General features: G+C 45.4%; 1 protein-coding gene across 3 annotated transcripts in view; it reads right to left on the bottom strand.

The window, feature by feature from the left end:
- CLCN1 (chloride voltage-gated channel 1) overlaps positions 1 to 16,001 on the bottom strand; it is a 116,899-nt gene that overhangs the window by 13,885 nt on the left and 87,013 nt on the right. For all 3 annotated transcript variants that reach the window (XM_079959246.1, XM_079959245.1, XM_079959244.1), the window contains exons 12-20: positions 14,549 to 14,698; positions 10,758 to 10,827; positions 9,297 to 9,407; positions 8,974 to 9,187; positions 7,312 to 7,445; positions 3,368 to 3,585; positions 2,950 to 3,055; positions 1,543 to 1,628; positions 539 to 577 (exon numbers count right to left, since the gene is read on the bottom strand). In XM_079959246.1, coding sequence (XP_079815372.1) covers positions 539 to 577; positions 1,543 to 1,628; positions 2,950 to 3,055; positions 3,368 to 3,585; positions 7,312 to 7,445; positions 8,974 to 9,187; positions 9,297 to 9,407; positions 10,758 to 10,827; positions 14,549 to 14,698 — 1,128 coding nt within the window. The remainder of the gene's footprint in view (positions 1 to 538; positions 578 to 1,542; positions 1,629 to 2,949; positions 3,056 to 3,367; positions 3,586 to 7,311; positions 7,446 to 8,973; positions 9,188 to 9,296; positions 9,408 to 10,757; positions 10,828 to 14,548; positions 14,699 to 16,001) is intronic.

Here is a 16,001-nt window from a genome sequence, read left to right on the forward strand (position 1 = left end):
TTCTGTATCTATCTTGGTAATTGTAAGTGTTTAATTTAAATCTACTAGTGAGTCCATTTCACCGCATTGTTTCCGTAGGTGTAACACAAATGGTTCCCAATCTTTCTTAAAGTCTCTATTGTCCTTATCTCGAAGTCTTTCAGTTAACTTTGCCATTTTAGCGTATTCCATCATTTACGCAGTTTGCCTTTAAAACACATTTCCCGCCTCAAAGAATTCTGCTTTAGAGGCAGAGCAGAAGCTTCAATATGTGTAGCTGACCTGAATGCATATATGTGTCCTCCTACTTTCCCCTCCATCTTCCTCCCTCTAGGTTACATTTTAGATTGTAAGCTACCTGGGACAGGAAGCTGCTTACTGTTCATTGCTATGTAAAGCACAAAAGCCCCAACTTCTTGCCAACTGAGAAAGGGGGCAAATCTTGTGATTTCTTTCCAAAGCAATCCCATGATTGGTCCATGGCATCTCCTGACACGGGGCTGGCAGCCTGGTCAGTTCTCCCCACCCCCCTGCCCCTCTCTTATGCTTCAAAACATACCTCTTCTGGCTTCATTGGGTCTTCAAACTCTGGGGACTCCTGGTGGGAACAGAAAATAAATCCCAAGATTAGATCAAGTATTGAATACACATCAGTTTCTCAGGATAGGAGAAATGCAGTATCTTCCTTAATAAGCCTCCGGGTTTTCTTATTTTTATTCATTTTCTTTACATAGTACAAATATGTAGAATGTTGATGTGAGTTTTAATCCGGTTTTAGGTCGTCAAGGATTTATTTATTTATTTTAAAATGTTTTCAATGTTTTATTGTTACGTTCTTTTTTTATTTTATGACATAACAAACAAATAAATAGTGCCCGTCCCACCCACCTGGATATAACAGCACAAAGGCCCCAACACAGATATAAAGCCCAAAATGCAAATTATATACCTGTGAGGTGAAACTGTCTGCAATCCAATAGTACAAAAGCAAAACAGAAGAAGCACAATAGGGACCAAAAGGCAGTCTTATGCCAATCAAATGTTTTAAAAGGCTTCCCCCACCCGCTGCCATTTTGGTCATACTCCTGGACCAACCAGTTCGTCATTTTGAGGTGTCATCTCCCTCATTACATTACATCACATTACAGTGGTGCCTCGCAAGACGAAAAGAATCCGTTCCGCGAGTCTCTTCGTCTAGCGGTTTTTTCGTCTTGCGAAGCAAGCCCATTGACGGCTTAGCGGATTAGCGCTATTAGCAGTTTAGCGGCTTTTATCGGCTTAGCGGATAAGCGGCTTAGCTGCTTAGAATAAGGGGGGGGAGGGGAAAAAACCTGCAGGAACTCGCAAGACATTTTCGTCTTGCGAAGCAAGCCCATAGGAAATTCGTTTTGCGAAGCACCTCCAAAACGGAAAACTCTTTCGTCTAGCGAGTTTTCCGTCTTGCGAGGCATTCGTCTTGCGGGGCACCACTGTACTTTACTTCTCCATTTTCAACCCAACAAATGCTCCTGTCTTAGAAGCCAGCAGCCCCTGCTTTCCAGTCAGGCACAAAGGCCTTCTCACCTGCTCAGCCATCTCTTGCTGATGTGGAGGGTGGTAAAGGCACAGGAGGTACCGCATCAGTCTCCTCAAGCGCCAGAATCTCCGTCCTGTGGGAAGTAAGACCAGAGGAAGGAATGTGTGGTCCCTCTACCTACTCCATAATCTAGACCAGGGGTCAGCAACCTCAGACCATGAGGTGGGCCAGACTATATATATAATTCCTATGCCCCACAAATAACCCAGAGATGCATTTCAAATAAAAGCACACATTCTACTCATGTAGAAACACCAGGCAGGCCCCACAAATAACCCAGAGATGCATTTTAAATAGAAGGACACATTCTAAAAACACGCTGATTCCCAGACCATCTGTGGGCCAGATTCAGAAGGCGATTGGGCTGCATCCGGCCCACGGGCCTTAGGTTACCTACCCCTGATCTAGACCAACAAACAAAGGTACACAGTTACTGAATGCTAACTTGAGAGAGCTTGGCCAATTCTCTTTTATTTCTGACGGGGCAAAGAAATTGCACAAGCCATTGCAGAAAATAATGTCAGATGTTCCCTACAGTAGGACAATAAAGGCTTGTTCACACAAGGGTGAACATCCCCTGATGACTCAACACCTGGTGGCTCACAACAACTGAATTTGTGAAAAGTGTTGTGCTCGGGGTTGATGTATACTGGGATGGAATTTCCATAACACCTCAGCTAAGAAAGGGGGTAAGGCCAAGGAGGGCTTTGTTCCCTTTCCCCAGGGACTCAGCTACACTTGGCAATTATATCATTATAACTATGTTATAAACATATACACCAGATGGCTCTGTAGAGCAGTGATCTGTCACCAATGGAATTTTGCATTGAGAGCTTTTATAGCGGGGGTTTTTTTCTATAGCGTTGTTTTTTTATCAGTACAGATCCAGCCCAGCAAACATGTGGCCTGGCAGCTAGTTGTCTAAACCACAGGGATTATCAAAGAAAGAGGATAGGAAGCAACATGAGGTGACCAAACTATGGGGCTTCCTGTATCTTCACTCCTGTTTTCCTCCAAGTGAGCAAAGATGAGTTGATGATGGGACTCGTGATCCATTCTGTAGCATCACACCTGCGGTCTCTATTCCCCTCCCATTTCCCACAGAACAGATAGGCAAGAGCAGTCAAGCTTCCAAGTGCTGACTGGGACGGCCACCAGCTTTGATGGTTTCAAAAGAAGATTAGACAAAGTCATGGAGCAATGCCAGTTGCTGAAAACCACAGAAGGGGAGAGTGCTATTGCGCTTGGGTCTGGCTTGCTTGGTTTCCCATAGCTATCTGGTTGGTCCCTGTGAGAACAGGATGCTGGACTAGATGGGCCACTGGCGGCATCCAGCAGACTCCTCTTACACTCTTCTGTCCCACCCCAAGACAACAGGGTATGTATTTCTGTACCTGAAGTTTCCTGAGGGGTTGGTGACTCCGGCAATGGCTTGTGAGGAGCCACTGGGCCATTGGGTGGTTCTGAGAAACTGCTGATGAAAGCAGGCTGTTGTGGAAGCTGCAGGAGAAAGGACCAGGATTTAACTTGAAATATTTTTCATCTATTTTGCAACTTTCCCAAATACTCTTTGCCTACATTATTGCAGCAATCTCTGCATCAACCTCTCCAAACATGCATTACAAGCAAAGTATAACTTATGTTGAATGAGAAGGTTCCTCATATGTGAATTCTCAACAGGTGAGATTTTAACCAGAGATTTCGAGGTCCAAATCTCATCTTCTTATAACAATGCTACTCTTGTTTTCTCCCCCTTTCCTTCTTCCCACTCCTGTTCCTTCTTTCACTCTCCTCCTGGGCTCTGTTCCTCACCTTTTCCTTCACTACCTCGGGCTTCTCTTCTTCATCCTCATCCTCATCCACAAAAGCAAACGATTCGTGCTTCCACCTGTGCCCATCATATGGTGTCTCGGCCAGTTTCTGCTGCTGTGTTTCCCTGGCCAAGCGGAGACGGCGCTCAGTGCTGAGGTGTCTGAGCAGAAGGGCCTGGAGCTCCGGCCGCTCCACAGAGCCCAGCAGGATCATGGACTCTACAGGAGGAGAGGGAAAGAACGAAAGCAGGTAAGGCCAAGGAGAGCTTTCTTCCCTTTTCCCAGGGACTCAGCTACACTTGTCTTTTTTTTTATTGATGCAGCAAGATTAAAAAGAAAAAACACAAACACCAAATTACACACATGAATAACCATAGACACATAATTTTCTTAACAAACAATAAAACATATATTGGTCTTAACACTAAAGACCCAACCTCCCATCTATTCCATATTTTGATTTCATATTACCTATTGCCAATACACACTTTTATCATAATTGAACTTTTTCTTAATATATCTAATTTCTTATATCTACCTTGCAACTATTACTGAAGTTCCTCGAATGCTGCAGCAGAATTTACACTACTATATTTATTTTTCAACTATTCTTTGAAAACCTCCCATTTTGAAACAAATTCCTGTTTTGATTTATTCTTTATTTTTCCCGATAGACCATCTAATTTGGCATATTCTGTCAGATTTTGGATCCAATCTTGTATAGAGGGGATTTCATTACCCTTCCATTTTGCCGCAATCAGAACTCTTGCTGCCGCCGTCGCATATAAAAAGATACCTTTCCTCTTTTGCGGAATATCTGTTATTCCCAGGAGGTAGGCCTCTGTTTTTTTATTGAAGGAGATCTTTAGCATTTTTTGCAGTTCTGCATGGATACTATCCCAGAACACTCTCTATAGTATAGTGTATTTTAAAATGGGGTTTCAGAGTTTTTAGGGGTTTTTGAACGTCTTATGTAGTTTTTCAATTTCATTGTTCTGCATGGGACAATAAAGATATCTGTCAGGGAACTGCCATCGGAGCCAGAGGAGGAGGGAGGGCTCCGGAGGGATGCCAGAGAGCGTCCCAGTAGGGAGAGAGGCAGCCCATCTGCTGGGGAAGGAAATCAGCATAGCACCAGTGGAGAAGGGGGACAGATGGGGGAATCGGCGAAGGGGCTCCATGACTCCTCGCCGGAGACCAGCGGGGAGAGCACTGGTCCTCTGCTGCCCACACCCTCCCTGCACAGAAGACTTCCACGCAGGGAGAGTAGGAGGAGACTAGGCGTCAAAGAACTTCTTTGCTGGAAGAAGTTCAAGAAACGCCCACTGACGGATTCTGCCAGCGATTGAGACAGCCACGGATGGGTGGCTGTCCAGACAGAAAGTGTTCACCCAGATAACCCAGCCAGGTGTGGCGACGACTTACGCACGAGCAACCCCTAGAAGCATTACAATATCGTATATCATATACCTGTATTTTTCCTACATATCCACCACATATGGTAGAAAGTTCTGACTCAGCTACACTTGTCAATTAGATCATCATAACTATGTTATAAACATGTACACCAGAGGGCTCTGTAGAGCAGTGATCCATCACCAATGGAATTTTGCATTGAGAGCTTTTATAGTGTTTTTTTCCTATAGCATTTTTTTTTTATCAGTACAGATCCACCCCAGGCACCCGAGTGGCTTCCTCCGCCGCTGCCGTCAAACCCATATGAAGAAGACAAGGTCTCTCTAGAATGACCCATGGGTCCTGGCATGCATTTTGTCTAGAAAGACCAAGAACCAGGCTCTAGTCGTGCAGCAAACAAGGTGCCACTGAAGCAGAGATTGCCAGCATGGTCAAACTGCCAGTCTCATCAGCCCCACCAAGTACAGCTAGGGATAGTGAAAACTTTAATCAAACATGGGGAGAGCTCAATGTTGGCTGCTACTGCTCTGAAGGCTGGATCATACTCTAGTCCCCACCCACCCTCCACAACAGACCAGTTTTATGTAGGCACAAAGGCAGAGAAGTGTCCACTTAGTATCTCTAGGAATGCCACTTCAAGGAAGGTGACCATCTCCGCAAGTTCTAGAGCACTAGTCTTTTTGAAAAAAGAAAACTGTGTTCAGAGGAGCTCTAGTGTCTCTTGGAAGCTTATATTTGGCTCCTCGATGAGAAAACCAGGAATAGTAGACATGTTTTCATAAAAGACAACTTCCCTATCTTTACTAGGTTTCATCCTTTGCAATATGTGGTGTCAGAGAAGTGTTAGTTGCATTCTAGGCCTCTCGGGCCCGTTCTCCGTTCATGTGGGGTAAAAGTTAAGACTCAACAGGGCTCTAGCCAGTTTCCTGCAAAAGAACCAACTGTATTGCATAGAACATGCCCCAGAATCCTCTCTGCAAACTTCTGGAGTCCCTTGGATGCAGAAAGTGTTCTCTGAAGGTAGAACGTTTGGGAAACACTGTCCTAGAGACCTGACAGAATCAAAGCCATTTTGGATAGGAAAAGGTGGCGCCTAAGGTTATTTAAATCTTTGGTCCGGAGCCAGTATGTGGTGGTATAATTTTCCACTTGGGAAATTCTGCAAGGTCCTGTTTTTCTTAGTCAGAGCTCGTTGCAGCCAAACAACCTGCTTCTGGCTCTCATCCTAGCTCTCAAACACATGCCTAACAGCACTGCTGTCCCTCTAGAAATATACTCGTCTTTCTCCTGTGCCTCCTCCCTCTTCACAAACAGTATGAGGTTTTCACACAGAGCAGCAGCAGTTGAGCCCACTCTGTATCTGACATCAGCCTGTTGAAGCCTCCTCTCCCACAGAAAGCACCGGTCCATCGAGCCAAGTGGTTGGTGGCCAATTCCTGCTGTTCATGCCTTCTGTTGCAGTTTCCCTCTTCTCCTGCCAAGTTCTCTGAGCAGATTCCTCAACTCTCTCCACCAGTCATAACTCACAGAATTGTACAAGGCATCAGAAGTGACAAAGGCATTCACATGACTTATTATTAGGCAGGCGTTCAGGGTTGGTTGTGGGGGTTTTTTTAGTAGACCTGAGAACAGTTCTGGTGGGATCTGATGGCTGCACTGAAATTTTACTGTTTCAAGACCAGGAAATACATGTAGATTGTTTTCAAGACAGTTTCACCCTGGAGGTGTAGAGGCTACAAACTAGACTTGGTAAAGTCTTGGTCCTCTAGGACTATCTTGGGAAACCATTCATGAGCAATTACAGAAAAGACTTTGGAGAATGAGTAGAACATCAACAGGAAGATGTGGAAGAGGGCAAAAGAGAAGAAAGTGCAGAAGGAGAGTAGATAGGTAGAGAAAGGAGGAAGTAAGGAGAAAGGGAGAAGGAGGGAGGGAGGGATAAGAGAAGAAGAAGTTATAAAAGTAAAGAGGGTAAAAAGTTAAAGTTAGAATATAGGAGGAGGGTAGGGGAAGAGAAAAGAGAAGGAGAAAGGATGAATTTGAAAGTACTATTGTGGAACGTAAATGGTTTGAATATTAAAAGCAAAGAGAAACAAAATAGCACATACTTTAACAAAAACTAGCTCTTATTTGTCTACAGGAAACACATGTAAAGAGACAAGACAGACGTTTATTGGTAAACAAAGGGCTGAGCCAAGAATTCATTTCATCAGACCACAAGTCTTCTTCAGGCCATGTCCCCCAAAATAAATAAAATACTAACGGGATCAAAAAAAATAATCAAATGAAAACCAAAGTTGTGTTTAAACAAAAAGTGAGACTGAAACCATGCAGATAGTTTGGCTTAGTGCTAACTGAGTTTTCCTCTGCCCACCAACAATATGTTATCATGCCAAAGTACTGACCAGGAATTCAGTTCTTAGGGTTTGCTGAGCATCAAAGTGCTTGGAAACTTTGGGGGTGGGGGGACGGGATGGATGTGAGCTACCTCTGAATTCATCAGTGGGTCTGGTCCCTCGCCCATCTCACCTGGTGAATCCACAAGAGGAAAGGTCTTGACAGTGGTGTGCTCAAGTGCATCCTGCAGGTCCCGGTATTTGCAGTTGGAGGAGATGAATTTCACGTCGCACACCATAATATCCTCCACAAAGATATTGTATTTGCTTATGTGGGCGGAAGTTAAAATCGAAGGGAAGAAAATGAGTAAGTTAAAGAAAAAAGAGGTCGTGGCTTAATTAACTAATTTGTCAGCTACTTAGTTAATAGCCCTCCACCCACCCACCAACAACTGTATTCTGCTTGAAGAATCCACAGGGCAGCTGCTACATATGAGATTGTAGTAAAATACACACAATGAAAATATAGATAGATAGATGACTATGAGGGATAAAATGGTAGTAAAATCCATAGGAGGAGAAATTCCACTTAAAATAACTTCAAATGTCTGCCAGAATTATATATAAGAGACTTATTGAAACAGACTATCAAGCAGGCTAGCCAAATGCCTCTAGGGAGGGAGTTCCCCAAGGAGGGGTCCCTCTTCTGAGAAAACACTGCCTCACACCAGTTTAATGCTGCCGCCACTTGCAGCAGGACCCTTTCTGGTGACTGAAGTACCCAGGAAAGCCCGTATGGGAGAAGGGCATTCCTTGAGGTAGCCTGGGTGCAGGCTATTTGCTTCAGGAAGAAGAGGAGTTAAGGTCATAGAGAAATGGAAGCAATGCAGAGAGGTTCGCCTCAGATGGAGGCAGGAAATAGACTGTGGGCTTATCCACACTTCCTCTTGTCCTGCTGCTCTCCCCAAGGGAACACCACTCTTTAGCACTCAATCAGAGCAAACGGCAAATTGAGTTTTCCCCAGAACACCATTTGGTGTGCTCTATTGCTAAATAGACGACATGGGTTATTGCTAAATAGATGCGGGTTATTGCTAAATAGGGACGCAGGTGGCGCTGTGGGTTAAACCACAGAGCCTAGGACTTGCCGATCAAAAGGTTGGCGGTTCGAATCCCCGCGACGGGATGAGCTCTCGTTGCTTGGTCCCTGCTCCTGCCAACCTAGCAGTTCGAAAGCACATCAAGTGCAAGTAGATAAATAGGTACCGCTCTGGTGGGAAGGTAAACGGCGTTTCCGTGTGCTGCTCTGGTTCGCCAGAAGTGGCTTAGTCATGCTGGCCAATGACTCGGAAGCTGTACGCCGGCTCCCTTGACCAATAAAGCAAGATGAGCACCGCAACCCCAGAGTCAGTCACGACTGGACCTAATGGTCGGGGTCCCTTTACCTTTATTGCTAAAGAACAGGATTTCACTCGGAAAGGGGCGGGGCAAAAAGGGGAAACCGCTTGGACAGGGGTGGTTGCCCCGGGCACAAAATGTCAACACCCAGCACTGCCTCAATACAGTTATGTGCTTCCATCACTGGGATCCATTGAAAACAGAGGAAGTGACCTCTCCAGACAACATAAACGAATCTTCTTATCACTGCGGCTGCAATCTCCTGGGTGATGCAGACACCGTTAGGCAGCTGAATGCGCATGCATACTCCTGTCTGTTTTCCTCCCCTGCTCTGCGCTGCCCTGGGCAACATGCAACCCACGCTACACCACTGGGTGGACTCATCCACATCCCCTTCTCATCATCTCAGCATTTGACTTCATTCCCTCCCTCTCATCCACTCTTATTATTATAATACCTTATCTGATTCCATCCCAAGTCCGGCAAATAGGGCAACTTCTTAACTTGGATGATGCTGTCGTAGAGACTAGGCTGCAAACTCTGGGCCACCATGTTGGCAAGGATGACGGCCACCATCATGGGCAGGATGTGGGAGATTTGACCTGTCAGCTCAAAGCAAATCACTGCTGTGGATACCGTGTGGCTCACTGCACCAGTCAAAGCAGCGGCTCCTTTTCCCAATTACAGGACATGGAGAAAGAGCAGGAAAGTTAGCAGCATATGGACCATCCGTAGCTTAGACTGAGATTTCAACCTAAGGAAAAAGGGATGTGGACTTACCAATCACGGCATAACCTCCAGGTAAGATTTTGTAAACAATGTCATCGAAGACAATCCCATCAGGAAAAAACCAGGCCATGATTTCACCAACCAAGCGTCCAAAGGCAGCCCCTATAAGCCATCATGAGATCACTGGTTAATACAAGATCAATAAAAATTCGTTCCCCTCCCTGCCTTCATAGCTGTTCTGCGTCTAAGTGTGTTCTGCTAACAATGTACAAGAAAATATCAAGCAGTTAACGAGTCCCACTAGTAGAAGGCAGCAGCAGGTCTTCCATCAGCACAATTGAGCTTTTCCCTCCTTCTCCTCCCTCTGTGCCTCCCCACCACCACCACAAATTAGCCCTGGGGTGTTGGGGAAACCCCCAGAACAGCCAGAGGGTGGTTCTCTAATACCCCAGAAGAAGAAGAGAAGAGGTCATCCCATCTAGCAAGCTGAAAGACTTGAGCTGACAGAATGATCTTCTAAGTCCTGTGTTGAATTTCCCACTCTGCCTCAGGATTTGCTAGCAGGCGTCATAATTGATACTTGTGTGATATAATAGATGCACACAGGGCTTGAGCAAACTAACCCACACTTTAAATTTTAAAACTGTACGTCTGCAGAGGAAGAACAATAAGCTTACTGCTGCTCCTTTGGCTCAAGAGGTCTATACTTCAGCTCAAAGGAAGAGCTAGCTTTTCGTTTCTATTTTCCTATTCTGACCACTAGTAAGTTTTCTTATCGAAGGAAGGTATTGTGTTGGAGCCACATGAATAGGAGTGGTGCAGCCCGGCATTTGTGAGTTGTAGGAAGTGGCTAGAGAGTGAGAAGGAGCTGGGAGTGAGAAGCCAGCTACGAGCTGAAATGTCAAGGGATTCCCTAATGGGGACCAGAAGGAGAACCAGGGTCCCAATCATTTCAAAGAAGCACCATCCAACATCAATTTGCATCTCTGAGCAGATCAACACCATACATTTAAAGCACATTCAAGAGCACTTTTAAAGAATAGTTTTCCCCTCACAGAGCTACAGTTCCCAGCACCTTTAACCTACTATAGTTCCTGTTAAGTTGTGGGTGAACATATCAGACGACACAGCGATTCTTCAAACAGCTCTTGTTTATTCACAGGCCAGAACAGAACTGAACTGAAGGGTTCAGCCAGCCTGCTTATATAGAGCTCCACTAGAAAGCAACAGTAACCATTTTCTGTAACTATCCAATCACTGAACCTCACTTTCAATCCCTTATTTGCATATGTGGACCTGAGTGAAAACTATCTACAGTAACCCCCTGCTGGCCCAGGTTGAGAACTTCAGTACATAACAGTTCCAAGCATTCTTTTTTTTTGGGGGGGGGGGTGTCACGTGCGTCAGAGGTGCTTTAAACATGTGGTGTGGATCTACCTTCGTTCAGTTCTCCCCTCTCTCACAATCCCAGCCTCTGAAAAATTCCCCTCTGAGGAAAATACAGAAACTCACCCAGCACAAACACAGGCATGAAGCCTCCGCAAGGTATCGGCATGGTAGTGGCAACGACAGACATCCAGAACTAGAACAGAGGGGACAGGCAGCAATAGTTAGTGTGTGGCACTGGTGGTGCCTCTCTCACAGCTCCACTGAACTTACTCAGAGATGGACCAAGAAGATGACAGATGTGGGGAAGGAGCAAAGGAGTTGGGGGAGCATAAAATCCACAAGGGCAGTTCAAGCAAGCCAGCCACGTCCCCTAGGGTGGCTGACTGCCCAGGACAGGGATGGTCAACCTGGCTCATCACTACCACCTTCCCTATCCCTTCTCAGTCTCAGTGTCTAGTCTGGTTAAAAAGGAAGGAAGTGTTCATATAGGTATTCTGGAATTTTGTGCTTCTGTGCAAACAGTGGCCACCCCAAAAGCAGACCTGTGTATATGAGCGCACAAAGAATAAGCTTGTTAATTTTTTAGCTCTGTTTTGAGTACGTTGAGCTGGTCTCTCTTGCCGGAAGTATCACATTTTGACACCTGTCCCGTCCCCCCCGTCCCCCCAGTGTGTAGATCCACCCCGGGGCTGGTGCAGAGGTGCTGGGAAAGAAATAAAGGAGGCTCAATTTTGGAAAGAGGATGATGGGGAGTGGGAGGGGAGAGTCAAGAGTTTATACCTACAGTTCTTTGAACCTTGCTCTCTGGGAGTCTATGGCATTGTTAATGCATTAGCTGCCTGCAGTAGCTGTTCTTTTTGCCCCCTCTTATATTCTGTTTAAAAGGGATGCAGGTGGCGCTGTGGGTTAAAGCCTCAGCGCCTAGGACTTGCCGATGGAAAGGTCGGCGGTTCGAATCCCTGCGGCGGGGTGCGCTCCCGCTGCTCGGTCCCAGCGCCTGCCAACCTAGCAGTTTGAAAGCACCTCCGGATGCAAGTAGATAAATAGGGACCGCTTACCAGCGGGAAGGTAAACGGCGTTTCCGTGTGCGGCTCTGGCTCTGGCTCTGGCTCTGGCCAGAGCAGCGATGTCACGCTGGCCACGTGACCCGGAAGTGTCTCCGGACAGCGCTGGCCCCCGGCCTCTTGAGTGAGATGGGCGCACAACCCCAGAGTCTGTCAAGACTGGCCCGTACGGGCAGGGGTACCTTTACCTATATTCTGTTTGTTGCGGAATTGTAAACAAATAAAATATTACAAAGGCACCCTAAGGGTTCTGTGCTCTCTCTCTCTCTCTCTCATCTAAACGAAACCCCATAAGCACTGCCCCCGGAATTTTCCACTGCTCAGAAGTAGGAAACATGTAACTACATTTTTTCCTATAGGACTTTCATTAAGCTATGGAGGAGGGAGGACTTCACGGAACTGCAGGCAGCCCAAGAGACATATTTAGGTTAATGCTAGCAAAGTGATTTCTAGTTGATGGTACAAAAGCACTGCACCTAATGGAGAGTATTCACCATTAAAATTCATAGAGGAGAATTTTGTGGCGCAGGGAATAATTTTGCATCTGCATGAAGCCAGTCTCATTCAGTAAGCCTCCCTAATATGTGTAGGTAGGAAAATTATATAGGTGCTCATTGTGTAGATTGGTTGATACTTTCAACTTCAATACTTGCTATAGCACAAGAGGCTATTTTCTGCCACCCAGAAGATGGAGCAGACTTTTCCTGCATGACTGGAACTCGCAGGGAGACAGGTTTTGGCTAAATATCAAGAGAAGCAGCATGGCACCAAGAGTGAATCAGCAGTGGAATGATTGTACAGTAGTCTCTCTCAGAGATATTTTAGCAGAGACTGGAAGGGATGGTATAATTTCATCCTGCATTGAGTAGCAGGTTAGATCAGGTGATGGACCATGCCTATGATTCTGTGAGCCAGCTGATAAATCTCCAGTAAGGCAAATAAAACCTCAAACACTCTCCGTGAACACTATGCAGAATATCTGCCTTCATGGCTATTGCCAGCCATGTAAAAGCAGGGTCCCCTGGTGCTTATTGTCTATGGCTCCCAGTGCTACATAAAAGAGATGTCAGCTCCAAGGAAGACTTAACATTGCTGCCAGGTGAGCAGCTCTTAAGTAACCTAATCACTGGCATTCTGCTGCAAGCCATGAGCAGATTCAAGGTTGATTTTCCAGACTATTGGAGGTATAGCGTTTTGTGTGCTTGTGCATTCAACACAGTCCCATAAGTGAGGAAGTATAGTTCCCCTGAGCTTTTGAACCACTTATTTCATTGAAGAAGAAGAAGAAGAAGAAGAGTTTGGATTTGATATCCCGCCTTTCACTCCCCTTCAGGAGTCTCAAAGCGGCTAACATTCTCCTTTCCCTTCCTCCCCCACAACAAACACTCTGTGAGGTGAGTGGGGCTGAGAGACTTCAGAGAAGTGTGACTGGCCCAAGGTCACCCAGCAGCTGCATGTGGAGGAGCGGAGACGCGAACCCGGTTCCCCAGATTACGAGACTACCGCTCTTAACCACTACACCACACTGGCTCTCACTGGCACTATAGCACCTTTTAATGCAATTCCAAAGGGAGGATCACATCCCACCAACTACCATGTCCATCTTCTTCCCCTACTCTGGCTGCAGGACAGATTGAATAAAGGACACACTATATTCAGGTTGTTTCCACACCAGGGCCCCTTAGTGCCCCTGAGGCATTGCTTTTCAACAACCACATGGAAGCAGAATTAACCTAGTGATTATACACAGCACTTTATATTTGACTATATTCTCCATGGGGATGCGGGTGGCACTGTGGTGTAAACCACTGAGCCTTGGCTTGCCGATCGGAAGGTCAGCAGTTCAAATCCCCGCAATGGGGTGAGCTCCCGTTGCTCGGTCCCAGCTCCTGCCAACCTAGCAGTTCGAAAGCACTCAGTGCAAGTAGATAAATAGGTACCGCTCTGGCGGGAAGGTAAACAGTGTTACCGTGCACTGCTCTGGTTTCACCAGAAGCAGCTTAGTCATGCTGGCCACATGACCCAGAAAAACTGCGGACAAACGTCAGCTCCCTCAGCCAGTAAAGTGAGATGAACGCCACAACCCCAGAGTCGTTTGCGACTGGACTTAACTGTCAGGGGTCCTTTACCTTTTTTTAATATATTCTCCATGACAATCTCGGAATGCCCCATCCCATATGGGCAGGTTCTCCTTATGTATAGTCAGAAATAAGTTATGTTCAGCTACGCTCCCGCGTCCTTTAATTAGTGGCTTCCCACTTTCTTTTGAATGGTTATGATAAAAGATTAATTGAGTAATTAAAGTTTCAGGAAGGGACCCGTTAAAGGGCAATGGCTGCAAATGAACAGGAAGCAACTAATTGGCCACTTTAAAATAAAGGGCTACCAAAATTAAGCTACTAATTAAAGGGGTAATAGCCTGAAAAGCTCCTATAGCACTTGACAAGTCTATACTCGATAAGGCTAGCACTGCAATTGTACTTTAAAAAGAAAAAAAATGAGCCTGGAAAAAAGGCAGAAGGATATCACAGAACACACTGGGATGCAATTATTTGACAATGACACTATCTGGATTGTCCATACCAGCTAAGTGAAGAGACATTATCCCCCTTTATCCCCATTATCCCTGAATGTTCTGGGGTGAATTAGGGTTTCTCATCCACTACATTAAACTCTCTCCAATAAAACCTCTTCAGTTGGCCTGGTCCAAAAGAACATACCAATTGCCTTGGAAAATAATGAGCTGTTTCTCTGAGGACTTTACAGTTCGCTGCTCCCGCTAAGGGAAAATAGCTGCAAGGGGCTAGGAGGAAACAATCCACATTCAGCGCAGTCGGGTGGGCTCCCTACCTTCATGACGAAGAAGAGAAGAATGATGACAAACACACTGACTTTGGGATGGATCCAGACTGCAGATCTCCCCAGAATCTGGGGGTCCCCTGTATGCTTTACCCAGGTGAAGTTATCAAAGAGGCTGCTAATGGCTTCTCTGGGCATCAGCTGCAAGGAGAGACAAGGCAATGAGGGACTAGGCTTTCACCACAAAGGGAACAATATTCTGTTTGGAAATGTGTGTATTAGGTGCTGAGAAACCGGGGGTTGGGTGGGGTGGGGTGGAGGCTCTTTGTGACAAGGTAAAACAAAATTCAGCAAGGACTGATATTTGTTATCTGCATAAGTTATACAAATTGAACAAGCAGGCTTGCCTGGCATTATTTTGCTTCGTCTAGCATCTGAGTTTCGTGAGAAATTGCCTGCACACTTTGAAGGACATCTTCGCAGCCATTAAGAGCTAGGAAAATACTGCATTGGCTTGTGAGTTTTTGTCTTTTCTAATGAAACCTGAGAGACTGGGGAAGCTGGATTCTGTCGCCAGTACCACTCTCTGCAGGTCTCTGTACTCCAATGAAATCATGGCATACACAAAGCCCTGCTTATATCTGGATGTGAATTGCAGAGGCTCTTTCCGCACTTTCAGAAACAATTCTATCTTCAACATCCTCCTGTTCAGTTTGTTCTTATAAATACCTCTTCATGCAGCCGAGAGGTTACAATTGTTCAGAAACCAAAAGGTTTGCAAGGAGGAAATCCAAGCTGTGTACACTCACTAATTCTGCGTCCCCACCAATGGTTTGGGAAGTGGTGTACATGCAGCATACCCTGTGTATTGCCTGTTGTTTCTTATGAAATACTGTGCTTTGGTGACACTGCCTCCAAACTAGCTTCGAATTGACAAAAAGAATGACATAGCTATGTTTTAAACCAGTAGCGTGTTCAGAGTCCCATATTTTGCAATATAATTGTGAGCAGATCACAGTTCACAGAACCACTGAAATATGAAATATGCACTCTCTGCAAAACCAAATAAACAGAAATCTTATAAATCTATATGGCTTGTTTTCACCAGATAAGAATCTGACCCATTGCTTCTTTCAGAGACTTGCATAGTCTACACAGACTTTCAGGGACTTGCGTTTATTTGGTTTTATGTTTTCATGGGAATCCATCTAGAGTGCACATTTTGTGACTTTCATAGATTTATAAGATTTCTGTTTATTTGGTTTTGCAGAGAGTGCACATTTCATATATTTCATATTGTTCAATGTTCTGTATAGATTATATAAAGAGTTAATATTGACATCGCATTGTCACTTGGTCATCGTGTTGCCTTGGATATTAGTGATGATTGTTTGCAACACGGGGTTTAATTGTTTGGTTACTTATTGCCTTATAGGAAAGACAAGATACTCCATCTTCCTTTTACTCCAGAGGCGAATCTTCTTCAGGGCCAGATTCCCTCACA

This window comes from Podarcis cretensis (genome assembly GCF_951804945.1).
Source record: "Podarcis cretensis genome assembly, chromosome: 17".
NCBI lineage: Eukaryota > Metazoa > Chordata > Lepidosauria > Squamata > Lacertidae > Podarcis > Podarcis cretensis.